Raw genomic sequence first — 27,500 nt, forward strand, 5'->3', positions numbered from 1 at the left:
AATTCTTCTCTCTGTTGCCTAGTGAAACAAAGCTGTAAGGTTTGCACTTTGAAATTTATTTTGTGTTGTTTACAGTCAGGTGAGTGGACGGATTACGATCAGTCTCTCCTTACCCGCGCCATGATCAAATTTCCTGGAGGAACACCCAATCGCTGGGAAAAGATAGCAGTGGAAATTGGACGATCAGTAGAGGAGGTTAGTCAAGTGTCCGGAATGGGTGTGGGAAAGCCATCGGTCTGCAATCTTTATGAAAAAAGCACCGCACGAAAGTACTTTTTTGTTTGGAATTTTACAGTTAAACATCCTTGCACAGACAATTAAGATAGGTCCACCTCTATACCTCTTGTTCCAGAATGATGGCAAATTAAGTTATTCCTCCGAAATCCCGTTCAATATATTAAAATTCTAAAATGACTCCGAGGCTTTCTGGTCATATTTCAATATTTGGTTTGGGTTTCTTTGTGTTCAAGTCTCCTCTGGGAATTGCGAGTCAAGTCGAGTCGTGAAAATTTGCCATTTTGTTGGTAAAGCCTTAGTCTCCTTCGCAGCCGTTATTAGGGTCGTCACGCAACGCTCCTAGGAGCGTTGCGTGACGACCCTAATAACGGCTGCGAAGGAGACTGGTAAAGCCTCGGAGTCATGTTAGAATTTTAACATATAGAGCGTGGGCCATTGGTCCTCGATGCCTCGTTTCAAGGTAACAGTTCTTTTGAATCATACGGTAACATTGGAATTGGGACAAAGAGGGCTTGTTATGATGTAAATATAAAAGGAAAGTACTATTGCTACCATTTTGAAAAAAGGAGCGGCAAGAATCTTTTGTTTACTGCGCTTTTCAAAAACATGCGAATTCTGGGGTTCAAAAAGCCAACTGACGTTTGCATTTGTGGCTGCCGTCAATCATCTTAGCGGACCTGTTAGAAAATAGAAGTCTACTTCAACGTGTTCAAAAGGTCACGGTTTGTGATTTTTGATTGGTGGATTTCCATCCATTTTGTTTGTTTCTGTGTTTCAGGGTTCGTTGCTTGTATTCGTTGCTTGTATTCTAATTATGATTGACGGCAGCGAAAAACATAATTGTGAAGGCGGCTTTTGAACTTCAGAGTTCACGTGTTTTTGAAAAGTGCAGTAATAGTCCCTATAATATAAGAGAAATAATAAATTAGAAGGCAATGCTTACTACCTTTATTTGAACAGTTATGCTTGAATTAAGCAATCTCTATGCAACACAAGGTGTCTCTGTTCCAAATTCAAATGCTTCTCGTTCTTTGCTTAAATCATAGGTAATAAAGTGTATAATGGTTATTGGGGCCGTTAAATGTCTTTATTATATGTTCTTGTTAACGTTTTTGTTCTTGACCATGCACAACGTTTAATAGTATTCCTATCATTTGCAACTTACTGACCAACAGAGACATCGCCTTTATTTATTCAGTCACAATTTGTTACATTCTTTTAACAAAAAGCAAAGGACTGTGCACCGTCAGCGAGCTTCCAGCGTATACCTGCAGCGCCGTTGCTTTCATCATTGATTTTTGCTGGTTTTCATAACCAGTCTCCTCTACTAACTATGCTAAAATATTTAACAATTTAGGTCACAAAACAAATGAAGAAGTCGAAACAGTCCTATGGAGCTCCTGTTCACCCAGCTAATGCAGGTAAAGAAATTAAGGGTAATTTTTCCACTGGCTGAGTGTAATAACGAAATAGGTGTAAAATGTTTTACTCACACTCCTCTGGGGGCCTAGGTGCAGGTCATGTGACCGAAAGGCGGGCAGTTGCTTTTGTTGCGTCCGCCATTGGAAGGGAAAGGAAGAAAGAATCGTAGAAAAGTTTGAAAAACTTCCTCCTTTTTAATAGAAAGAAATGTTATGTATCAGGGGGTGGTGGGCTTTTAAATTGAAGAGAACTATTATTTCAAATCTACGGAAAACAGTACAAGGGCTATTTTTTATATTCATGGTACTCCCTTTAATATTTTGAATAAATTTATAATGCCTCCTAGCTAGCTAGCTAGCTAGATCAGTAACTTTTAGCTATTTTTTAGGTGACTTGTACCTTAGATAAGTAGCATTGTCTTTTTTAATGTCTTTTTATCTCTGTGTGGTATAAATAAAGATCGTGTCTTGGCTTATCTCGTCTTGTCTTGTCCTTTAGCTGAAAATTCTTTGTTGTGTTGGCTTCACCTATCCAAGTTTTTTGTCTTCTCTTGTCTTGTCCTTAGCTGAAAAATGCTTTGTTGTATTGACTTCGTCTTTACGGCTCATTCCATGTTTCTGGGAAACTGCCCACCTACCCCTCCCCTAAGCCAACATTAACGCCTACTCCCCACTCAGGGCAATTTCTTTTCTCCAGGTGGTGGCGACTTGAGCACATTAGTCATGAACAAAAAGAAAGCGATTGTAAGCGACGAGTGTTTGTCTCAAGCCGACGAATGCTACAACTTTGGAAGTAACACGGGTCAAAATCACAACAAAACAGCAAAGAAAAAACAGACTGGGAAAAACGCTGTAGATAAGCCCGCGAGTCAAGTAACCGCTGGATCAACGGATGACAAGACAGGAGAAACGCTGGATGGTGTGGGGACTAAGGCGAGTACAAAAGAAGACAGCGCTGCTTGGAGCCAGAATCAACAGAAACAGCTGGAGCTTGCTCTTCAACAGTTTCCTAAAACAGTAGCGGACAGGTGGACTTGCATAGCACAGGCGGTTCCTGGAAAAACCAAGGTTGGTTTTTGTGGTGAATCTGTTAACGGATATTTAACAATTATTCCTCGAGCCCGAATGGGCTCTGAGTCAATAGCCCTTCAGGCCGAGGGCCGAATTGGCTATTGACTCAGAGGCTATGCCGGGCGAGAGGAATAAATGTTTTAGTAAAATGCAACTAGTTGGTCAAAAATATCGAGAATAAAAAGAATTTAGCTACTTAAACCTAGACTTTAATCCTTTTTTGCCGCCAAAAAGCCGGCTTTTCGCTACTAGTGGGCTATAACATATAGCCTAGTAGTAGCTCGACCAATCAGAACGCAGCATTGATAATAGACCACTGGTTGGATTGTACTAATAGTGTTTATTTAAAATATTTCTTTGTCTCTGGTTAGCTTTTATCCCTCTGCTAATTCTTGATTTTCAACTAGCGCTGACAAAATTGCTCGTCTGACGTCCACATGCCCTTATGCCTGTTTACGCCAGTCGAGCAGTTTTCTCCAGCAAGCCTCGTTTTGAAATTGCAATGTTGACGTTTTGCATGAATAGAGACGAGAATGACTACGATGACAAGGTATAACTTTTTTTTTTGTTTTTGTTTTTTTTGCATAGGCTCAAAATATTGACATATCGGAAAGCTTCATTGCACTTTTTCCTCGAAAAAGTTAGCACGGTTATTTTTATTGAAGGAGTTTAAGACGGAATCCACCAAGAAATTGAGTAATTTTACACAGGAAAAAATAACGGGTTCCCATTTTTGGATATTTTAGGGTATTTAAAGAATACCCATAAAAATCCCAAATTTGGCAAGGTGAGACAAGTCCCAACCAGGGAATTCCCAACCAAGTTCCCTGATTGGGACTTGTCTCACTCTTCCAAATTTGGGATTTTTGTGGGTATTCTTTAAATTCCCTAGAATATCCAAAAGTGGGAATCCGTTATTTTTTCCTGTATTAGTTTTCAGTGGACAAAAACCTTATACCAGAATAATTTAAAGGGTATTGTAATCTTTCAGTTTGCATTTTTCAAGGGCTATAGATGTAATTAAATTAGTTGTCTGTAATAACACCAAAGAAATTTTCTTGTGGGAGCCCGAGAAAACGAATGTCAAATTTCACAAAAATTGTGAAAACGCAGGTAAAATTCTGAAAATTTCATGTGCAAGCTGTCATTTTGTGAAATTTGACATTAAATTTATTTTCTCGGGCTCCCATTAGAAATTTTCTTTGGTGTTATTACAGATAACTAATAACATCTCTAGCCCTTGAAAAAGTTTAAAAATGAATGTAATATGTTTTTAATTATTCTGGTACAAGGCTTTTGTCCACTGAAAATTAAAATTACTCAATTTCCTGATGGGTTTCGTCTTAAGTCCTGCCCCGTTTGCAAAATGATAGAATTTCTAGCATTTGCTAGCATGTTTTCCGTCACTACGAAATTCTCGCTAAACTCGTGGTAGAATGACGACGGCTATCACGTTTTCCCGCTAAAATGACTGGTTCACGCGCAAGCACTACTTAGTATTGAAGAAAATCTCGTTTTCGTGGTCGTTCTCGTCTAAGAATCTAAAGGTCACATTAACCTCTCTTCTTATAAGTTAATTGGTCCCTAAAGAACTTGTCCGACCATACTAGGTTTCTAATAGAATGGTCGGGCCTGTTGATTACCAACTCTAATCATTCATTAAAGTTTAGCTTTTTACATTGTTTCTTTGCAGGAAGAGTGCATTTTGAGGTATAAATTTCTTGTGGAATGCGTACGAAAGAAGAAGCTGGCTGAACAGCAATAACGGTTTGAAATGAAAAATGCATATTTATTAAGAATTATTTTTCAGTAATTTATTGACAAAGGATACCTCAGATGTCTTGAGCAATATTTTATAATATGACAAAAATGTATTGCGAGAATGTTATATTTTTGTAGCTAAGAGATATAAATATCTGTTAATGAATGTGCCATAACATTGCTAAGATTAAGCGTTATGCAGTCAATCATTTCGCAGATGGGACAATCCAAATGTTACGAAAAAAAGTGTGCGATGATTAGGTACCAAGGCTGAGAATGCTGCTATTTGAAACTTGTAGCTTTTTAGGTTTTTGTACGACTTACCCTTCAAATTTCATTGCCATCAATAAATTGACGAGAAAGACATACTAAAATTGATTAATTTTTGCAGAAAAATTATACTTATTTTGTAAGTTACCTTAGGCCTCGGTGGATAACACCCTTCCCGATGTGCATAATTCTTCACATAATACTCAGCCTCATTCAATAATTAAACCCTCCACCCAGTGTTTGATTTGATATAGCGACACTAAGAAGTGGGTTGAAAAACGAGGCGTGGCCGAGTTCTTTGAAACTTACTGCAAATTGTTCGGATATCGAATGTAACTCTGAGTGGAGTGTTTGATATAGCTTCTGAAATGTTCTCAAAATGTTTGGCATTAAAAATCCGATAATCAAAGCTACGTCATGAAATGGTTTTGCTCTCTGTGCTCTATAAATTATTAATGAGTCTAAAATCACGGTGGCTAAGGCAGTGTTCACCCTTGTTGCCCATGCCCGAGTACAGCACTCGCTGGATACTAAGGCAGCGTCCACCCTTGGTGTCTGTGCACGTTTGCCCGAGCACAGTACTTGCTGGACACTAAGGCAGCGTCCACTCTTGTTGCCCGTGTACGTTGCCTGAGTGTATTACACACTGGACACTAAGGCAGCGTTACCCCTTGTTGCCCGTGCACGTTTGCCCGGGTACACTACTTGCTGGACACTAAGGCAGCGTCCACTCTTGTTGCCCGTGTACGTTGCCCGAGTGTTTTACACGCTGGACACTAAGGCAGCGTTACCCCTTGTTGCCTGTGCACGTTTGTCCGAGTACAGTACACTAATGTGAACACACCCTACTGTGAGAATTCGTACACGCTGCCGATGCCCGATTGCATGGTCGAGACGTTGTTCTCGGGCACTTAAGTGGGCACCGGGTCCCTGTATGTGGACGTTTTTTGATAGTTACCTCGCAGTCCACTGCTTTGCATACCCATTACTCAGTGACATTACTACCTGTTGCGCCCAAATTTTGAAATGGCGTTTGACAGGGCGAAATAGATTAAATATGCAGGAACATGTAGAATACTCAAGGAGTGAACAAGTTGTGCTGGTAACTATAGGCACTAGGACCGAACCGTAAACAGCCCCTAACACCGTTAATTTTGTTCGTTCGAGTACTCCGTTATTTCTCAGTGATTTGTGTGCGATGAAACACTGTCACTCGTGTTTGATATACCACTTTATCAACCCGCAGTCCGTCCCCCGCCAGCAGCTCTGTATTCTATAATGTTCATATCCAGTTGAAGAGTAGCTGTTCACAGTGCCCTATTTTTCCGTGAGGTCGTCTTGATCGAGCGCATTGCGTTTCGGGCAGCCATCTTGGATGAGTGTCAAAACTACCGAAATATTTTCGAAATCTTATGGGAAACAAGACCCTAAGGGGCAGGAGCTCCAACCAACCTCCCTGGCTTCTCTTCTACCGCATGGAATAACTTGCCATTGAAATTAACGAACTATATCCTTTTCGCTCTTTCTTATCGGACTTGTAATTTTCTTTTTCAAGTTATTTATCCTTTGATTTCTTTATTTATTATCTCGTTATTAAATGCTTGTTTATTTTTTCCTGGTATAAACGACCTATTTTGTAAATGTAGTACCTAAAAAATCATCCGAAGCAACAATTTTTCATAGTTTGGAAAAGATCTTACCAACTGCTTGGTCATAACTCATTAGCCAAATATCTTTGTATCATTTGAAGGTAATTTGGAAAGTTTGGATGAGACATTCGTAATCGCCAGTCCGTTGATCTCGTAAGCTGATTTATTTAAGGACACTATAAAATAATCTTTCAAGCTTCGATGTGTCATCTTAAGGTTTGCAGAGGACTTAAAAATATAGCCTCCCAAGACATCTGGTTTAACAGCCACACAAATCGGAAAGTCATATATTAAGCCGTTTCACATTGCCAGAAACGCATCCAAGCGCGCAAATCAAGCCTCCGCCGTCTTGATTTGCTAATCAGTCTATCGCCAGACTCGCTTTCCCCGCCCCAAAGCAAGGTGTGGTGAGAAATGTTTCAAATTCTGTTTGGCCAAATTCGATTCTCTCCGGAAACTTTAAATGTGCACTCAGTCTACTCTGTATAACGTAAAAGCACTCCTCGCTAGCTTTCCGTCAATCGGCTTGCTTTTCTTAACAGAAAACAGTTTGCGTTCTCGTTTTTAGTGGACGAGTGAGAAATACAACCGAAAAATCAGGTTAATGTTATCAAATAAGTAAATAAAGCTGACTTTTCGAGCTTAAAGAATAATACCTATTGAGTAATATAACTTTTTTCAATGACCTATAATCAAGATAAAGGCCTACACGTCCGAATTATTTTCTTCCAATATCTAATTCAGTGTAAGCAATTAAGCAAGGTTAAACCTGTCTGGTAATGGGCAGGGCTTTCCGTGAAGTAGCTTAAGATCTGCATAGGATTTATTTGATAAAGATATATTTTGTTTTCCTGAAGATACTGCATTACGAAGGATTATCGCACAAAAAATGCAAGGTTATGACGAATTTATCGTAGATAAGGTGAAAAAGTGGATAAAATCTGAGTCAATGGTATCCTGAAACTCGCAAATGAACAAAAATAGTCACATAATCAAGGAAAACGGTGTACTTTGAGTCCTTAACATTTTACAGAGATTTTGTGACCCAGTTCAGTGAAATTAAGGACGATCAAGTAGTTATTTCGTTGGGTTATTGGTGCACATTTTTGTACCTTGAGCAAACTTAAATAAAGTTTGACAGCTTGCATCTGTTAAATCACAGTGTACAAGAAGAATATTTCGTTGTTAGCTTATTAATTAAAGCTAACAAACATATATAATCCTATAAATCTTTAAATTATATATGCTTTTCTTAAAATATTATCTATCAAACGGCTAACAGACAACTGACTCCAGCTCAGTATAGAATCGATAAAGAGATACACTTTGTCTTTTCTTTTTAGACGGTAATTTCAAGTAGGCTTAAAAAGGTCCCTCTAACTTGTTCATAAATTAATTCCTACGCCCTTCGGACTCTTGTAACTTAAAAAAATAAAACTGATTACGAAATACATATGTGATCTTTATTTCACCTGGGCAGTATTTATAGCATAAGCACAGGTGGGGTCGAGCGGTAACTGCAACATAACAGGGTTAAAATTTTCAACCGACGAGATGTAAACCAGTTGGCTATTTTCAGGCGTGGCCGAGGAGTTGAAACGTTTGGGACGGATCCGAACTCGGGCCTCCAGAAGTCGTCACTGAAATCGTCACTCACAACTGAGTGATCGTAACTCATTATTGCTTTGTTGAATCATACTTAGTTTTCTAAATTAAAAAGAAACACCTTTGGCAAAATAATCCTATAAAGGATTATTGGCAGAATTATGGCAGATCTACAAGAAAGATTTCGAAGCTGTTTATTGCCAATTATTTCGATATTGTCCTTTGTAACTAAGGCTAGCTTTGATTCATCTCTGCTAAGCTCGATGATAAGACTCATTCTTACGTTAAAGGCGAGTTTGTCAAATAAAGCTCTTAAATAAAAGAAGCGTGATAGGTAAAATACTTAGGATCACTTTTTCTCAGGTTAGGTTCATACGTTCGAAAATTGGTACGGTTAGCTGTTCCGTTGACACAGAACCACGCTAACCGTACGAAAATTTGAACGTTAAAATCAAGGTCAAGTTTTTGACCGGTACGGTCGAAAATTTCAACGGCATGATGTGAACACTATGACCGGCTAAATTTTTGTAGGGCAAAGGCGTGGTAGCTTGATGCGTGGTTACTCAGCTGGAAAACAGGAGAGGGGAATATTGCGAACGTGGATTTACGAGTAGTGTTATTACTTGCTTTGCTTGGAAATATCACGATTTGACACTTCCGTGTGAACAGCACAAAATTCGAACGGTACCGTATGTATTAAGCTGTTCATTTGGTAGTATATTATGGCGGCCATTTAACTTTCGACGTTATAGAGAGTGACTCTGAGATTTCTTACGCTAAGTCTGTCTTCCAAACTTCTATAATATATAACCCCGCCTGTTGACAACTGCTAGCTTCTTGAGTGAATTCGTAAGGATTGACGGTAAATTTTTTTAAACATTGCAGCAACGATTCCAATTTTAGACTAATCATTTTTGCATGTCGAAAGAAACCGATGGTAAAATGCAACAACAGCTATATCAAAGATACGTGCAGACGTCATTTCAAAAACGTCTTTCATTGGTTCTTTTCATTTCACATTTTGTTGCTTTGGTTCATTTTGTCTTGGATTAATTTTTCCCATTTTTCTGTTGTCGGTTCGGTTATATGTTAATGTATCGGATAATAACTGGGAACAAAGAAATAAGATATTAAAATCAAAAGTAAGGATAAATTAATTTAAGCACAACAGAGACATGATTTCGTCAATGTACAATTTTTCTGCATTTCTTGGAATTAAATGAAGGTATTAGAAGTTCCCTCATTTACTGAAGCCCCATAACTACCTTACGAAAGTATACAGTAGTCTAAAAACATTGAAATTTCATTTCTTGTTGATTCGGAGATCATATAGAAATAATTTCGTGAGCGACAATCATTTTGTCACTTTAGCTCACCAGGGATGTTTTTTTGTCCGCGGATTTATAAAAGGAGTTGTAATTTGGAAGCACTATGGACGCTCTGCTGAACAAAATTCTAATCTATATCGCCTGTGCAACATCGCAAACTCCATTTTTTTCTGTGCTCATAATGACACGCAAGCATCTAGCAGCCCATAACCTTTAGGCCAATTTGCCAAGTTACCGAGAATAGCATTTCAAATTGAGTTAGCTATACGCTCTTGTAGTTCATTGTTAGACGCTGTAGCTAAAACCAAAACAACACACCTTGAACCCATTTCACCGAAAAATTTATCTTGCCCACACGTATTTAGGGAATTCCGCATTAATCCGCACGACAATGGATATTGATGGTTTTCTCTTGTGCAAAGTAATTAAGGAAATTTGCGGGGAATTAATTTCTGACCTAGATAATCCAAAAACGGAAAGCCCTCTTGAGATGGGTGAAATGGGTGAATCATCATTCATTAAGGGCAGGAAACGACTTTTTTTGTGTGAAAATAACTCTTCGAAGGAGCAAATATTGCTTAAAGTTTCTATAAAAGTTTTAGAAGGCTAAACAATTCTTGATAACCGTTCTACGCCTAAGATATTTGGAATTTTTTTACTAACTTACCTACGATTTTCGGAGATTTTGGTTTTCACAATTTATTACATGAATATTGTGATTATTATAAAAAAATGTGTATATCTACTTTCGGTATAATAAAATAACGTCCACTAGATTCTTTAATGAAAATACGGCTGCTCTCCCCACCCATATCCTCGAACTTTCGACCCTCGGAGCCTTGAAGGTAGCTTAAGGCCCGGGGGGGGGGGGACTCCCTTATATGAGCTGTATAGGTATGTGCCGCCCTATCGGGTAGGGTTTTTGCGCCGTTTCGGTCTGACAGCCGGTATACACTTTGCCCATTTAGGTGTGGAATCGGGTATGGTTTTTGAGGGAACTACGGGAGTGTATGAACGTTTTTATCGTTTCAATTCCAAATGAGTAAGAAAGAAAGAGAAATATACGAATTCAAGCTTGTTTTGGTTTGCGCTATAATCTAAGTAAAGATACCATAATTTCTACCTAAGGGCCAGGTCTGAAAACAGGTATGGATTTTAGAGGTCTCGTCTGAAAACGGGTCTGGAAAATTACATTTTTTGGTCTGAAATACGGTCAGGATTTGGAGAACCGGGCGGCACACCCCCACCAAGATTCCCAGGGGTATTCCCCTCCCCCGGGGCTTAAGGTAGTTAAAAGATTAGGATGAGACGAAAAAGCCACCTCATTACACTTTCGAGACAACCAAAGGACTACTGAGACATCCGAACAGATGAATACTATGAGTTTTTAGGGCAGCTTCGAATTAGCCAAACAGACTTCTAAATCGTAGGGAAAACCATTTTAAACCGCACTTCTGACAAAATTGGAAACATTCGGTCGCTGGGTGTCCCTGATTCCATTAATAGACCTGAAATGATATTGTGATTAAATGGAGATCCCTTGTAACCGCGTCCCACGATTTAAGTTCTCAACGTCAAAGTTCACTCTTCGCGTTCTACTCCCTGCTCGGTCTTTGGTGTGGTCAAACCGCATGAATTGAAAACCAAGATGGGGACAAGCTGTGTTCGTCATTCGTCAACAAAGTCAGCTAATATCGATGAATGTAGTGGTGAAACTTGGCTAGTCGGCCGTTAGTATGCGGTGAAATAAGATACACGTGGACGAAAAGTTTCCCAAGACTAGTCGTTAAAAATCTTGTGGTTTCATTTTATCCTTGCTTTAAGTTGTACTTTCTTTTTGGGGGTATGGTAATGGTAGTTTCTGGGAAACTGTCCACCTACTCGAGGGGCCGCTACAAATAGTGGTATGGAAAGAAGCAGGGGCACCCTACGACTGTTTTCTGTAAAATATCTTAGCGGAGAAGCAAATATTACCTAGAATTTTCTATTACTTGGGGACGCCTAAAAGTTTCTAAATGTCCATTCCATTCACGTATAATTTTTTGAACCTTATCTAATAAGTTCCCCACGATTTTCTGAAGTTTAACTTTTCACATTTCACTACCCAAGTTGGGATATTTTTCATGCAAAAAAGGAGATATAAAATTTTCGGATTCAGAAATGTGATGGAGACAGGGATCAGAAAAATTCTCACTGTCATAAGACGTTGAATTGCATCTGAAATTTTCGGGAAAAAATACTGAAACCCTTATAATTTCGAAAAGACTCAAGTTTCCCTAGGGTGACCGAGCAAGTACAAATTTTATGGCCCCAATTAGATGCATTTCTGGAGATCTAAAAGTACTCTGGATAGCGTAAAACGTGTTATCAATGTATTTAGGAAGAAACCGTCGTTGGCGCCCCTGGAGAAGGCGGCCCGGCATTAATCTCTTTCGCAATATTTTCCTTTCTTACTGTTCATGAAATAAGAAACAACAAGATTGTCTTGAGTCGCTATTTATGATTTGAGCTGGGTATTTATCAGTCGTAAATTCTTCGTACAACAATTTGATGAAGATCCTGAGGGGTAGATTAGAGCGGTATAAATAATTTTGATATTTGAGGTCATGGCATGTGCAGAATGGTTAAAACGAAAACCATGAAACAAAATCAAATAATTGTCTAAATTTAGCAAAAATGCTAACCCTAACCTATGATACAGCTAAAATTATACTAGTAGATGATAAGTTATCTTTAGTTCTCTGAAAATCGTTCGGCAAGTTGCGGTTATCGTTGACATTAGTGAAAAGCTGATTGCCTCAACAACTAACACTTGTTTGATAAATATCAGTCTGGAGCCAAAGGAAATGATACAAATTGTTTTAACATGATTGTTACTGAGATCGTAAACAAAATATACTAGATGTTTTTAAAAAGATCTGGAGCTCGAAGCATCCCCTTAGCTTAACCAAGGTAGCTCATCATATGCATGAACGGGTTGTTCAAAGCTAGGTTAAGATAACCCAGGGTTAATTATCCGAATGCTTTTGAACAAGAGAAAAGGTCACCGGGATTAAAATTTAACCCTGGGTTAACTAGCGCTAATTGGCCTTCGAACAACTGGACCATTTCTTGTTTTTCAATTCCTTTTTTCTTTTCCTTCCTAACCTTTTTCCAGGTGGGAAAAATTCAACCCAAGACTTCATTGTAAGTTAGCGTTTTCACTCTGTTCATAAAGGGTGAAAACTGTCGAGCAATTAATCCCCGTACTCAATTGATTCAAAGAGTTTGATCATTTCATTTTAGTGCAAGAAATTAATTTTCTAACATCAACACTAGTGGATGTACTGTAATTGCGATCTGAAATTGTTTTTCACTGCATAACAGTCTCAGTAGAGTTACTTCTGAAGACATTGCCGGTTTATATTTCGCCCTTAGGGGAAGTAGTTTCACATGGTCCAAATTTTTTTTGCATTTAGTTCTTACTTTTGAGTCTGTGGATGAAATCCAACGGTGTTACCCGCATTCAAATGAATCTTCTTCAGCATTTCATTGGAACCTCGATATAACGAATGGCCAAGGGACTGGCAACTTGGTTGGTTATAATTCAACGAGGTTCGATATATATAATTTCTCAGTTTTCCCATATTTTACTATTACTGGGGTGTCCCAAATTCTGTTTTGAGACCCTGCATGCTATGTTGGTCGGCAAATATATTGGCCACCAAGTAACCAATAAAAATTGGATTAAAAGAGCATGCTGTGCAAAATTGTAGAACACGTATTTCCTTGTCAGTTAGAGATGAAGTGTAAAATAACAAGGATGAAAGCGGGGGTCATCAAATTGATTTCATATGTCTGAATTACAGTTCCTTTGTGTATAAACTCACTCAATTTCTTTTGCAGGGTTTGTTTCATCTTGTGTTCATTCATTTTCTCTGACTTCGTTACTTACCTTTTGTTTTTTCATTGACAGAACAACCCTACCATACTTAAAAAACCCATGAGTGATATTTTTTCACAGGCGAACAGAGTTCAAACAGCACAACGCCAGTCTCGCTTGAGCGTGACTGCGCCGTATTTGCTAAACACAAGAACCGCTCTTCAAAGCTATGAAGGCTCGCTTTATAACCTACCTTAGTTGGAAACGCTCCCCATGACCCTAGTCGGCAGCATAAAGTACGCAGCTCCGGCCGGCGCGGTGAATGAGGGTGAATTGCTAGGGGGTACTTCCTAATAATAGGCTAATGGGGATGTGCCGCTGGATAGGGTCACATTTTCATGACTGGATTGACTGTAATGGGGTTGTATTTTTCAATAGAGTTACTAGAATGGGGTCGCACATTTTCGGGATTTTGCGGGTCAGAAAATTCAGGTTGGTAGGGATTTTAATGGGAAGATTTTTAATGCATTTAGTTTTTTAAAACAAATGTGTCAATTCAGTTCAGGAAGACCAAGTTAAAAGGCTTTAAAAGGCAGATGCATAAACAGAAAATGACAAAGTTGGGATCGCGAATATTACACTTGCTCAAAAGTGACTAAGATGGGGTCTATAATTGGCCAAAAACAAGAGCTCCTGTCACAAAATAGACTTTAATGGGGTTGCGGTTCAGAGAGGCCAGTGGCAAATACCCAGCAAAAATAACCCAAGTAACCAACCCCCCGGGTGAATTGTCAAATTGACGGGAGAAAAAGATGTTTGAGTTGTGTACCATATTTACACTGGTCAACTTTTGATTACATAAAAACCTTGCTGTTGATAGTCATTGTACTGTATAGAAAATACCCTAAGAGTCCGTGAAATATGCCAAGAAATTCTGCTTTTTTTTAGCCCCAGTTAAAACTTGTCCTTGCGGTTCCTAGATGAATCGCATGACGGAAACTAGGTCAAACCAGCTATTAGAAAGTGATCTGTTACGAAAGGGGTAAACATTAATTTAATTAGACCCATTTGACATATTTAAACCTGCAAGTAGCTTTGAACGCAAGAATTGAGAATAATATATCAATATCTGGAAGATAATGTTTAAATCTAAAAATAGTCCAGCAATGTTTAAATTCATTGGGTGCGTTATTTATCGAACATTTGACTTATGAAAATTGTTGAATACCTTCGGAAGTGAAGTAATTACTTTTTTGCCGAAGGAGTGTACTATGTCGGCAATAAATCTCTGACAAAGGAAGCCGGGGAAAAGCGCGCGCCCCAAGATAAATGGACGACCAATGGGAAGCAGAAATCCCGCTAACGTGACCGCTCTTAACGCACGTCGCCAGCACGTCGGCGAATTTTTTGACGAGTTTTCCGCTGTCGTGATTGGCCGGATTCGCCCTCGAAAACGAGTTACAAGGAAAGAGATAACTTGTTTACTGACTCCGTGTTCGATATGATCTAAGCAGAGACTAGAAAGCAATAGGGGATGTATTGATTTCACGACCTCGCGCGACCCGTGCTGACAGCTCAATAAGTATATAAACCATCTCAGCAGATTCACGCATTAGTGTCTATCCCGAAAGAGAACGCTGCAGAAACGACTCGTAGACTCTAAAATGGCCAAAGAACAGGGATTTTTCCATACATCGTACAAAACGTGGCTTTGTAATACGGCGCTATTTGCTCTTGTTTGTGCTGCTTTTACGGCTGGAGTTCTCCTGGGACCTATCATTTCTTCGCGAGGAAAAGACCAACTGCAAGAGGTTCGCTGTAACCGGGATTCTTCAATACAAAAACAAAACCCGAGCACGAAATGTGTCTTGCCAAAGGATCTTAAAACACTTATGAACAAATGGAATCGCTCTTTAGATGACCTGATTGAAGAGAAAATGGCTAACTTTGCCAAAGGGTCAATAAATCCTCTCATGAGAAAACTCTCTAGAGCAAAAGATGCTTCTACAAAGAAAGTACTTCGAGGTAAGATAAGTCTCTTAGTTGTCTTAATTTTTCTGTTCTGTTTGTCCCTGGATTGTATGATTTTTCAGTATCACATTGAAACACTATAAACGTTTGAATCACCGAATATTGTTTCAATCTGCATGAGATACAGATGTATCTTTTTATACGCTGAAAAACGCCAATGTTGTTGAGGTCTGTTTTTGCTCTCGTTTTAATTCATCCAGTTTTTCCGCAAGGTTTTCCCGTTTGAGGGTGTCAAATCTAAGACATGGAATACTTTGTTAACTTCAACGCGTTACAAAAAAAAAAAGGTCGTGACCATCAAATGTAAGCTATGAGTGGCTAAAGTCTCCAGCTGTGCTTTTAGATTTACATTGAAAACGTAGTAGAACAAAAATCTGTTTTTTTCTCCTTCAGTCACGGAAAGAGATAGGTTCACGGCTAGGCGACTGACTCAAAACCATCGCTGTTTTTTTCTTTGGTTAAATCCCCTGTTTAATGTCCTGTTCATTTGATACTAAGTGTGGAACTTTAACACTGGCACAGTCAGTGTGTTACGATGATTTTTTTCTTCCGTTTTGAGTTTTAGCTCTAATCTGTTTGGTTTATGCGCATTCCAGGAGATAAAGACTCTGCAGAATGGGCTATAGACCGTTGTCACCCAGGAAATACGTCCTTTAAGGCTATCCTCGGAGAGTAAAGGCTCCATTCTTTATCCCACGAAAACGTTCAATCTTACCAGAACTGTCAAAAATTAGTTTTCGTGAGGAGATATGAAGGCATTCGTTCATCCAGAGTTGAGGTCATGGAGAATCGATGGACCCAAAACAAATTGTTCGCGTCAAATGCAAGAGTACTTAAAAACTAAAAACACGTAAATCTTTAAGAAGCTTTTCTGGCGTGTGATTAATGTTCTTTTTTTATAAACGGAGCCAGCGAATTATAATAACGTTTTAACAACAGATTTTCAGTACAATTTCTTTCTTGGCAAGCATACTGATATCTTGATCGAAATCTCTTGGATAAATACCATAATTAGTCCTACTTTACCAGATCTTGGAAATTTTTTTTTCTCGCGGTTAAACTGGTACTTATTCATCGCATTGCATCAGAAAAATGGCGAAATATCCCAGCCACTACTTAATTCACCGAAATAATTCTGTACTTCTGGAAGGGTTAATTAAGAAGCAGAGGTTAACAAAAACACAGAGATGTACAATTAGCTTGGGCTACAGCTGAGTTTTTTTTCAGGGCGTGAATAGTAGACAACATGCACTTGTAAGTAATCTACCAAGCTCTATAAATAACCGACCCGCTGACGGCTGTAGTTACGTATGATAATTGTTTTTGTTTATCCAATTCATTTCTTATCTCTAACTTGTACCTCATACCTGGAACAGACTATTTGTTTTCATCCGCTGCGCTACGCGATTAAATAGTCACGTTCACTACTGACAGGTACAGAGACTGAACTGGGAGATTTTTCATATGGGGTAAAACACACCCTTTCTGAAAAATCTGACTTCGCTTTGGGCACATTTGTAAGAAGCTTTTTACTTGGCAGACCATTCTTTTTCTATACTGAACAGATCGGGAATGTTTCCGCAAGGTCTTAAGGCGTCGGATTTGAGTAAAATCCAATTACTTTCACTTCTCTGGTGGCAAAGGTTTCTCGCTCTTTTTTGTGAACTTTGAACCAACAGGAAGTATTATTAAAGCAGTTCTTTTATCCCCTGCAAAATTCAGTAGTCCAAGGGGTACTCTTAGGAATTCTATGCTGGTGTATGCCACCCAGTTCTCCAAATCCTTATACCCCATTTTAGATCAAAACATGTAATTTTTCACACCTGTTCTTCTAAAATCCATACCGATTTTCAAACACGGCTGCTCGGTTTGCGAATAAATGACCTTGTCCAAATGAAGTCAACACCGACTGTTTAAGGATTTATTTTCTTTTCTAGAGGTATTTGACAAAGAATCTCACGTTCGGAGCTGAGACAAATTCGTTTTTACGTTCTCACGGTTCCCTTTAAAGCTATACCAGACTTCACTTCGAATCCAAACGCGTTTTGAAACCAGGCCCTTGGTTATAAACCACACAGATGGCATAAAAGCAGAGTACCCCCCCCCCCCCCCCCCCCTCCGGAATCCAGTGCGAAGGTCCTTGTCAAAAACAGAGAAAAAAACGCATCGGAGAATCTCGATAAACAATCATCGTCCAATTCTTGGCTTTAAAATACTAATTTCGAGATCTGAAAAAAAGTAACTCGCTAACAAGCAAAAAAGGACCTGAAGATCTGTTGGTGTATTTCTTGAACCCGATTTAATAAGGTTTTTGTTGTTACAGAAAGGCATGTTTCAGATCAAAACAGCAACTGTATTTAATCTGAATAATAATAGTATTCGATTGCAAAGTAAAAACTCTCGTGAGTTACAAGCGCGCTTGATTTACGTCACGGATTGCAAGCCGGACGAAAGATTACTTTTACCACAAATTTCGGAGCACTTTCTTTCTAACTTATCGTGAGCAGTTATGGAATTGGCATTTAGAACAACACGTTTTTAATCAAAGGAAGTACTTGTTAATAGCTTCCAATAATCATAATTTAGGTAGATTTGAATCACTTGTAAATTTAAAAAAAAGACAAAACAAAACAACTAAGTCTAGACCAAATAATAACATATTAAACTGATGACAAACAGGTAGAAATAGTTGCCATCTCTTGGAAGAAAGTATTCTTAAGAATAAAACGAGTTTTTTTGCACTATTTCTGTTAAAATCATCACCAACGAAACAGCAAAGAAATAATTTATTTGATGATAAGTCAGCTGTTTTCAATAATTATACTGCTTAAAATATCATCCCTTTAAAATCGATTACTTGCCAAAGGGAAGTATTTCAAAAAAGCCGGTGCAATCATTCATTAAGTGTTCTTGACAGCGGGAAATGAGCTTTTTCCGCTCGGTCACTAAACAAGCGCAGCTTGTTATCGACATCGCCTGAAGGGAGAGCGTGCTGTTGTTATCGCGTGATCAATGAATTATCAGTTATCGGTGGTAGCGTGTGAAGGAGAAAAGCGTGCGCACGTAATCCCGATCAACCCTTCCATCCATAAGGCCAGTTCATACGTCTTGCTTCTGCCGTGTCGCCGAACTCAGTTGTTTTCAGTGGGGTTCAACAGAAGCACGACTTCAATTCAGAGTCGAACTTAATTGGGAACGTAGTATCAAGTCAGCGGTAAATGAAGCAAAAAGTACACATTTCCAAAATTTATGAATTCACAGAATTTAATATAGTTGGGCACTGCATGTCAGCACGTCAATTAAATCACTGCCATGCTGGAGTCATGTAGCATGGAATTGACCTTGTCGAACTTCGTTGTTCCTGTCGAACCAAATTCAAAACGTTATCTACAGTTCTTTCTGCTGTACCGTTTTGTCGAACTTAATTCTTGGCACGGCAGAAGCACAATGCTTGGAACAGCGAGAAGAACGTCTTTTGAAATGCAATCTCTTATTATGGTCACTACAGACAGGGCAAAAATCAATTTTCGATTGTTAAAACACTTGTACAAAACAATGAACATCATCACAGGAAAGTGATAATCGATACTTTTTGTTTTAATGGCTGGTGACTTTGACAACAGTGTCTCATTCAGTCTTTCTGCAAAAGTTAATGAAAAACCATTCTATGCAGCCAGGGTATATGAGCTTATATGGCTCCTGACGCAGCAGTTTAGAGACGTTACTCGAAAAGCAGGTCATTTATTGCTAAGGGTTTCTTTCATAGGCCAACAACTCAGGGGATTGGAGCCACTTACTATAAGATATGCTGTGAATGAAAAAAGACCATGCTAGCACAGCAGTAAAACAGGGGCACCCAACCACTTTTAAAAATATCTTTTCGGAGAAGCAAATATTGCCTAGAATGTTCTATTACCTCAGGGCGGCCAAAAAATTCTATGTGGCCGTTCCATTCATGTACAATTTTTGAAGCTTATGCAATAAATTCGCTACGATTTTCTCAAGTTTAATTTGTCACATTTCACTCCAAAGGTTAGACTATTTTTCGTAGAAAAAAGGAAACCTTAAATTTTCGGATTAAAAAATGTGATGGAAAGAGGAATCAGAAAAATTGTCACTTTCGTAATAAGTGATGTTACATCTAAAATTTAGATGACAAGACTCAAGCTCCCCTAGGGTGACCGAACAGGTACAAATTTTATAGCGCCGCGTAGAGTGCATTTCCAGAGATCTAAAATTACTCTTGATAGGCTAAAAAGAGTTTTTAATGTATTTACGAGGAAACCGTCGCTGGATGCCCCTAGTAGCAGGGAAGAATAACCAAAGGAATCAGTTACTCGAGCCCGAGGGGTTTGTGATTTAATTGACAGTAAAGATGATTTGCCGTACAGCAAACAGACCAAATGGACGGGAGTTTTACGTTAATGAATGCTTGTATTTGAGGCATTTATTTGGAATGTTTAAAACAGACTAATGCGGTTAGAGACCCTTCCATTGCGTGAGGCTATAACAACAACGATTTGTTATCATTGAAACTAGATTTCTACAGCAAACTATCACAGCTGGTCTGGTGATATATAATTAAAGACTGATTACTGAAGTGCCTGTAGAGCTTAGTGGTGCGTGGTTTCCGTGTTGTTGAACTGTCTCCAACAAAAGCGTTTAAAATTATCAGCGTAGAAGATTGCGGCATTCAAGAAGTAACAAAACAACACGTGCGCCCCAAATCTTTCTCTTGAAGTTTATAAAATTTACTAAGTAAGGTAAAATCATTGAAGTAATATGAAAGCAAATGAATGTCTTCCAGTTCCAAGCTACTTGCTTACTATTAAAAAAAACCTTGACGGGGGAGGGACGGGGATGCTTATTGGAGAAGGGCGATGGCGCTTTTTGATGAAAATACTACTGACTTGTTCCCAGTCGTCTTTATTACGCGCACATCGTGGGATCTAGAGTTGTTTGAAGAGATGAGGGAGAGCTAGAGGTGACATACCTGGCACTCGCATACCGCACGCCTTACAAAAGACGATCGTTAACGATTCAGGATATAAGGTATTTTTACCTTACTAGGAGCCCGCAACACGTAGGGAGCAACTTCCATACTAGGACCATGTCACGGCGGGTTTACTTTTCGATACGTTTTAGAGCGCTCTTTCTCGCCAGAACGGAAACTCCTCTCCGTCTATATGAGCGCATTCGAAGTACAAGATATCAAAAAGAAACACTAAATGACGTTAAAAGGTAAAATAAACCATTTTGAGGTCTGTAGGGTTTGCTGACAAGCTGGTTAGTGGGACTATATTCGCTCCAAAATGGTTCTAAAAATAAATGTTTCGATAAAAACGAAGTGACATTAGTGCATGAAAGTTTATTGGCTCCCCACGGAGCATGCGCATTCAGAGTCAATGCTTTCTGAACTGCTGGTCTGATTCAATACAGCAAATTACACCCCGCTTAGCGTTATTCCTAATCAGGTCATGAACCACAGCATAGTGAACGTTAATGCATTTATTTTCACAGCGATGTTTAGCGCGATACTTGCCAACTGGACAGCCAAGTTTTCAGAACATCTCAACAGACAGTTATATACAAACGTGAGTAACAAAGTTACCATGATGACCAAAGACAAACCGGAAGGAAGACGAGACCCGGAAGTGATTCAAGTAGATCCGGTTGAGCCCGGGACACCAGGTAAGATGACATTTCGCCTCTGTTTTATAGGTCATCTGCAAGCAACTTTGTACTATCAGCAGTCTAGCCTGAGAAAACAGCCGATTTTTCGCGACGCCACCACTGCACTGGTTTCCCCAAGAAATGAAAGAGCACACGCAAAATCCATACTCACCACCCAGATCTGCGGGCTTGTGCTTCTGACTGGACGAAGCAAGTTTTCAGCCAATCAGGAAGCACTACTCAGATCTGGGTAGTGACGTATCATCAGTATCGAATTTCTGCATTCGTTCCTCAGATGTCATTTCTTGGGGAACGCCAAAAGTGGTGTCGGGAAACGTCGTCTCTTTTTTTCAGTCTCCTCGCCTGTTGTTGGTTAAAAAGGCGCGGGAAACGATTGGAAATGGAAAGATAAGGAAAGCTTTTTGCCGCCTTGTCCCTCGTCCCATCGCACCCTCTCCCTTCCCAGCATCCTCGGAGACCCAGGTGCAGATAGTAGGGGCAAGGGAAAGTCTAATAGCGAAAAAAGGTAGAGTTTCTCCGTGCCATTTTGTTTTGTTTTTTTTTTTTTGCATCCGTTTAGACTTTCCCTTGCTCCCACTATCTGCCCCTGGGTCTCCGAGGATGCTTTTCCAGGCGCTCGCTAGTATAGACCTTGTCACGGTTTTGGAAGCCATCTTGACGAATTGGCAACCGAGTGAGAAATTGCAGTGTTTGTAGTCGAATAATTTCCGTAAAACGGCTGTTCTGAAAAAAAAAAAAAGAATGGTAAACTAAAGCTTCACTCCTAATGATTCTACTAAAAAAGTTTGAAGGCGTTACGTGCAGCTTCATGGGCCAGAACCACTTTTCAAAATTTTCTATACATCTCTCTGTAAAAAAAATTGACTCTGAAAAACGATTGGAAAAGACCTATTAGCTTTCCTTTTCTCTTGCCTCTCCGGGGATTTATTATTCCAGAGAACCGATGTAGTCGGGAAGGCTATATTTCCTCTGTTAAACACAGTTTCTTTTTAACAGTTCATAATTGCTTTCTTACAGCCACTCCAGTAAGTTTACCAGTTCCTATCGCTTTATATCCACTAAATGGCAAATACACAACTTGGGATGTCAGCGGTAGAAGCAATCCCAACGGCATGGCGCGTGGAGTTCATCTCGCTACAGGACCTGAGGGACATCCTAACGGCTCGTACCAGTTCTCTGGTAAGAGCGACAGTTTTATTGAATTCCCAAACATGGGGGCGCTTAGAGCTAGAGAATCTATAACCCTGCTAGCTTGGGTCTATATCGAGTCGGGCAATGGACCTATATTCAACTACAATCCTCTGGGATGGGGAGTCAGCCTTTGGGTAAATTCGAAGCGTCACCTAGCAGCAAAGTTTGTTGAACAGGACGACCAATGTGAGACTTGCATTGACAGCGCTCATCCTCTAAAAACAAAGGCGTGGAATTATGTTGGAATGTCGTACGATCAAACCAGCGGAATTGCGAGGCTGTGGGTGAACAAGCGAGTGAGCAGTCAGAGAGGCATTGGAACCAATATCAAACTGTCGACTTCAAATAACGCCAGAATGGGCGCGCGAGCTGTGAATGATGGGAACTATTTTAATGGACGGATATCCCGGATGCAAGTCTATGACAAGGCATTGAGTCAACGTGAGATCGAGGCTGTCGCAGGACCAATTGAAGGTAAAACAACTAGATTTTCTTAGTACCAAGTAGCGCGCGCACGAACTAGCATAATTTCGGCGGTAAATCGCGATAGCCGTCGTCATTCTTCTACGGGTTTCAGAGAAGATGTTACAGTGGCGGAAATAAGTGCTATAGTGTATTAGATATTTTATCATTTTGCGATCAGGAGAAGGCTTAACCTCCTTCAATAAAAATAGCAGTGTGTGCTAGCTTTTCTGGTGAAAAAATAAAATAGAATAAAGTAAAGTGAAGCTTTCTGGGTGTCCATTATCTTAGAATGCCCCAAAACTGAGTTTTAGTCAAACCTCTTCCTTCCTCGTGGTTGTCCTCGCCCTCGGATTTTAAGGCCTCCTTTTACAGTTGAATTTTCGAGGTTTAGAGAGAGACGATAATACCGTTAATTTGTGTAAATATGTTTTAAGTTTTTTATTATCCTGTTATTCGTAGTTGGGGCATGCCCACAAGGTTGGACGGGGTATCGTTTCTCATGTTACTTGGTAGTCAACCGGTTAACAAGGCAGTGGAATCAAGCTAGACAGGTTTGTCAAGAACATGGAGGAGACCTGGTTGAGATTGGCTCTTCAGAAGAAAACCACTTTGTCTATTCACTCGCTCGCGCTAAAGCTTCCGATAAAAGGTAAGTTGAAGAGTTGACTTGAAAGATATCGTAAAGGCTCCATCGAATGTAGATGAAATCTCTCTGAGACAGAGGGGTCCTAAAAGTGGCCACCTGAATTGCAATAGGAGGTCCCTGGTCCTTATTTTTCGACGGTAACTCCTAGTCCCGAGGCCTCATTATTGTGCGCGGCCGATACTTTTCGGGTCACCTGGTCCTAGCGAGTGTTTTTCCCTTTTTGAGACTCTTAGCCGTTCGTCTCGGATACGTCACCGAAATGCATTGACCGAGAAGGCCTGGGAAGAAGCCGTACAGGGGCAAGGCAAAGTAACTAGAAAAAGTACACGTTAGGCTAACAAATCTGAAGCCGACGGTGTACCCATTTTACCAATCTCTCCATCAGTGCTCTATTTTACGGGTATTTAAAGCTACTTTAAGCTGCACGGAAAAGAAAGGAGTCAAAACAAAAATTTGAAGTCACACCCAGTAATCGAACTCCGAAACCTCGGGCAAAAAAAAAAACAGATGTGGTAATCTTTGCAGCGTAGCCGAGTGGTCAGGGCGTCGGACTCGAAATCCGGCGGTCCTGGGCTCGAATCCCGCTCTGGCCACTTGCTGGATTTGTTCTCGGTCGTCCCGAATTGAAATTCTCGGCAAAGCTTGTAAATAGCCGACTGGTTGCCTCCTACCAGTTTGGGTTTTTAATCCTGTTATGTTGTATTTGAATTATTCGTGTCTAGTATTTGAGAAGAGTGCCTGTTAATTAGCTGGATAGGCTAAGTGCACTTTTCCATTATGAACAAGCTTTTTAACCTTTTTTTTTTTTTTCAACTTTTTGCTCCTTCACTTCTCTCAGTACGAGCTTGTTCAGTCTCAAACATCGCATCGCTGCGCAAGTTGATTCAACGGTACCTTTTGACTATGCATTATATTATTCTGTGATTGACCAAGTTTGAGGTCGAGTTTGTTGACGCAGAAAACGGATTTTTACGTAAGAGATGTGAATCATGAAAATATTGACCTAAACTCAAAACGCTTCTTTTTCATTCTCTCAAGATTTATGTGGATAGGTTTATTACGTGGTTCTTCCGACGAGACATTCACCTGGATTAACGATCACTCACCCTTAATGTACTTCAACTGGGCGCTTGGCGAACCTAACAACGCTTACGGGCGAGGCGAGAATTGCGGTCACATGTACATCTACTCAAGGGACAAGGCCAAGCAATGGAACGATGAATTATGTGTGAACCCTACAATCGGGTCAATGGTGTTTATGTGTGAAATAGAGCCTGTAGACACAATAAGAATGATGGAGATGCCAAAAACTGTGGAAATCAGTAATTCAGTCGACGAGGATAGCTCTGGTGAAGACTCGGGATCAGGAGAATATTCAAGTGGGTCAGGAAGCGAACACCAGTTCAGGTTGATGATCGATTGATCTGATTGGATAGACCCTTTGCAGCTCGCAGTCACGTGACCTTGCTTGATGCTGAAATTATGGGATACAACTTGTAACTTGAAATAGCAGAAGTTGAAACAAGACGAGAAAATAACAACAGCAAGAAAAGCAATTTTTAGGTGACTGGCACTTTAGAACTGAAGTATCTTCATAGGCGTTGGAATGTTGGTCAAAATATAGCAGAAAAAAATATTGAACCGTGAGGGGAGTGCCGTCCGGCAAGTTTTTTCTAGTCATTATTACAATCTCCTGAAAATCGGCGGGCTCGCTATTTGCTTTTTGCTCTTTCAATTTTTTGGCTTCGGGTAGCTCCTTTTCACACTATACCGAATAGCTTTTCGTTTGCACGAAAAACCATCTGATATAGTGAGAAAACAGCCTAACACTGCCGCCGTTTTTTGTTTACAAACACCAACACTTAACATTACTACATACGGTATCTCCTAGTTTTGGCTTGAGATATATGTCACGTGGGCCTGAGCTGAAAAGGGCCAATTGGAAAAGACTGTGACTGTAAATAATCTGGTCGTTATAAAGCCTCGATGATAAAGTCAAAATCATCAGCTGTGATTTATATTTAACAGAGAAATATAGTGTCCAAGTAAATTCATTTGTGAAGTTTTCCTTTAAAACAGGAACATAACGAGCAAGTTTGCCAAGAAGGCAAAAGAAAAACAAATCTACGGGAAAAAAGGACAAGGCTTCTAAATCGCTAAACACACCAAAAAAGTATCAATTATTGGCATACAAAGAATGCTCGAGAACAATATAATCTCTGAAAGTCTCGTTTAATATTATTTCAAACCTTTAAATACTGAATCAAGTACAGAGAAAAACAACGCAGTTTTGACTTCTAGTTCATGTATAAAAAGCGAAATGACCAGAAGTCTTACATCAGGGTCTTTTTTATTCGGTACTGGACTCGCACTTCCAAAAGATAGCGAAGCGTACTGCCTCATAAAAAAAGACATTCCGGTATAGCTTACGTGGCAGGTAAAACAAGTTGGAAATGGCTGGCAGATGAAAATGGCGAAAAAAAAAAAAGAAAGAAAGAAGCGGAAGGGAAACCCTCTACCCCCATTTTTCTCCTTTCTCTCCCATCCCTTTCAATGCCTCCCACGTAGGCTATATTCTATGTTGCGTTTTTGTTGTCAAAATGACGAGCCCAAGTAATATTTGTAAACCGACAGGGTAAAATAATTATGGAAATATCCTAAAAACAGTGGAAATAAAATGAGAAAGTAGCCAATCACAACAGCTCACAAAAAAATGTAAACAGCGATCCGATCGTGTCTTGATCGAATTATTGCTTTCTCGCGCTATGACCTTAGCTGGCAGCTAGGAATGTAACCTGATCCCGAGGGCTTTTCTCTAAAAAATTGGGAGACGCGTCGCGCCCCTTCCCATTTTTTAGAGAAAAGCCCTGTGGCCATGTAGACGAGGTTGCTAGGAATAAACACCCCCGACGCGCCGGCACGTTCATTCAATTCTGAATAAAATACGTTACAAGAGAAGGAAGAAAAAACCAGCCAGCACAACCTACTTTACGTGTGCAACTTTTCCTCAAATTTCTTGCAATTTTTTAATCCATTTTTTTTTTCGCGCCGGAATCTTGCAGAAAATCATGGGTGAAAAAAGTGTCGCGACGCCAAAGCCCGAAAATTGTAACGGGAGCAGCCAGAGAGGTTTCTCGCAGTCTCTTTCGGGGGTCAATTCGCAGTGAAGGAGGCTTGTAAACGAGCACAAAAAGTTCGAAAGGTGACGTCAATTGACGTTGTCAGCTTCGTACTCAAGCGCTTCTTGGGAACATCTGCGGTAGTCGCGGCGCAAGAGGTCATGGGAAGGACGAAAAACAGGTCGCGGTGCTCCGCCTTTCACGTTGAGCCTCCCTTGTGCCTTTGCGTTTTTGAGCTTTACTCATGAACCTTGCGCCGAGACTACCGTCAAAAGTCCCAAGAAGCGTCTGGGTACGAGGCGATGGTGGCGTCAATCTGAACTCCTCAACCTTCCCGACTTAGTCTCTTTGAACGCTTGCTACGTGGCACGCTGACTTTAGAAGGGCAGTTTGCACCAGTGAAACGTCTGGTTTCCAGAGACTTTCTTTCGCCGTCCTTCAGCTCAATTAAAGCGGGTGGAGCAACTTATGTGTACTCGTTTGAAGGGGTTTTGATTGACCAGTTTAGTTTTAAAACGATTTTGAGACAAGTTAAGAATATTAATTAAGCCCCACAAACCATTCACCAAAACTTAGTTTACCTTTAAATGACTTATTAGTTTTCCATTTTGATTCTTATACTTGGAATGCGCTCAGAGGGAGTAGAACTTCCATTGATCTAAAAATATACCAAAACTTCAAAAAGGCCGTGACATAGGCCTAGTATCGAAGTTTCACGAAATAAAGCATAGATTATCGCTCGCAAAACGCGCAACCAAAAGGTTTTGTTTTTGCCTCAGGGTTGTAAAATGAAAAAACAGAAAAGTGAAGGGCCGTTAATATACTCATGGGATATTTCGAGTTATATTTCAGGACGAATGATGCAAATGTTCATCCACCAAAAAATGACTTCAAAATTCTCGAGCAGAAAATCTCCGATAAATCGCATCAAAAGTCGCCCGTGTAAAGGGGAGGGCAAAGAATCTAATAAACAAAAGAATGATCGAGCAGATATTTTCCAACATTTTTAATGTAAGACAGAACGCTTTCTGTGAAATAAAAAGATAAAAACGTTTAGTTTCTTTTTATTCTTGTCATTCTTGAAAACATGCCTTAAAATTTCTCTGTCATCCGGATCAGGTTGATCAAAAACATTTTCTATATTGTTACG

At 39.8% G+C, this 27,500-nt stretch overlaps 2 protein-coding genes across 2 annotated transcripts in view; both read left to right on the top strand.

Moving 5' to 3' along the window:
• The window catches only part of LOC140930964 (dnaJ homolog subfamily C member 1-like), a 20,692-nt gene extending 15,509 nt beyond the window's left edge, over positions 1-5,183 (top strand). The window contains exons 8-11 of the mRNA XM_073380713.1: positions 76-195; positions 1,595-1,658; positions 2,356-2,726; positions 4,423-5,183. Coding sequence (XP_073236814.1) covers positions 76-195; positions 1,595-1,658; positions 2,356-2,726; positions 4,423-4,494 — 627 coding nt within the window. The 3' untranslated portion in view covers positions 4,495-5,183. The remainder of the gene's footprint in view (positions 1-75; positions 196-1,594; positions 1,659-2,355; positions 2,727-4,422) is intronic.
• A 9,276-nt stretch (positions 5,184-14,459) lies between these two features.
• Positions 14,460-25,924, top strand: LOC140930946 (uncharacterized). The gene is made up of 5 exons (XM_073380663.1): positions 14,460-15,229; positions 20,756-20,926; positions 21,947-22,594; positions 23,045-23,234; positions 24,270-25,924. Exons 1-5 carry the CDS (start codon positions 14,869-14,871, stop codon positions 24,652-24,654), a joined length of 1,755 nt encoding a protein of 584 aa, XP_073236764.1. The 5' UTR covers positions 14,460-14,868; the 3' UTR covers positions 24,655-25,924.
• Positions 25,925-27,500: the final 1,576 nt, after the last annotated feature.

The sequence above is a fragment of the Porites lutea genome, chromosome 3 (genome assembly GCF_958299795.1).
Source record: "Porites lutea chromosome 3, jaPorLute2.1, whole genome shotgun sequence".
In the NCBI taxonomy this organism is placed as follows: Eukaryota; Metazoa; Cnidaria; class Anthozoa; order Scleractinia; family Poritidae; genus Porites; species Porites lutea.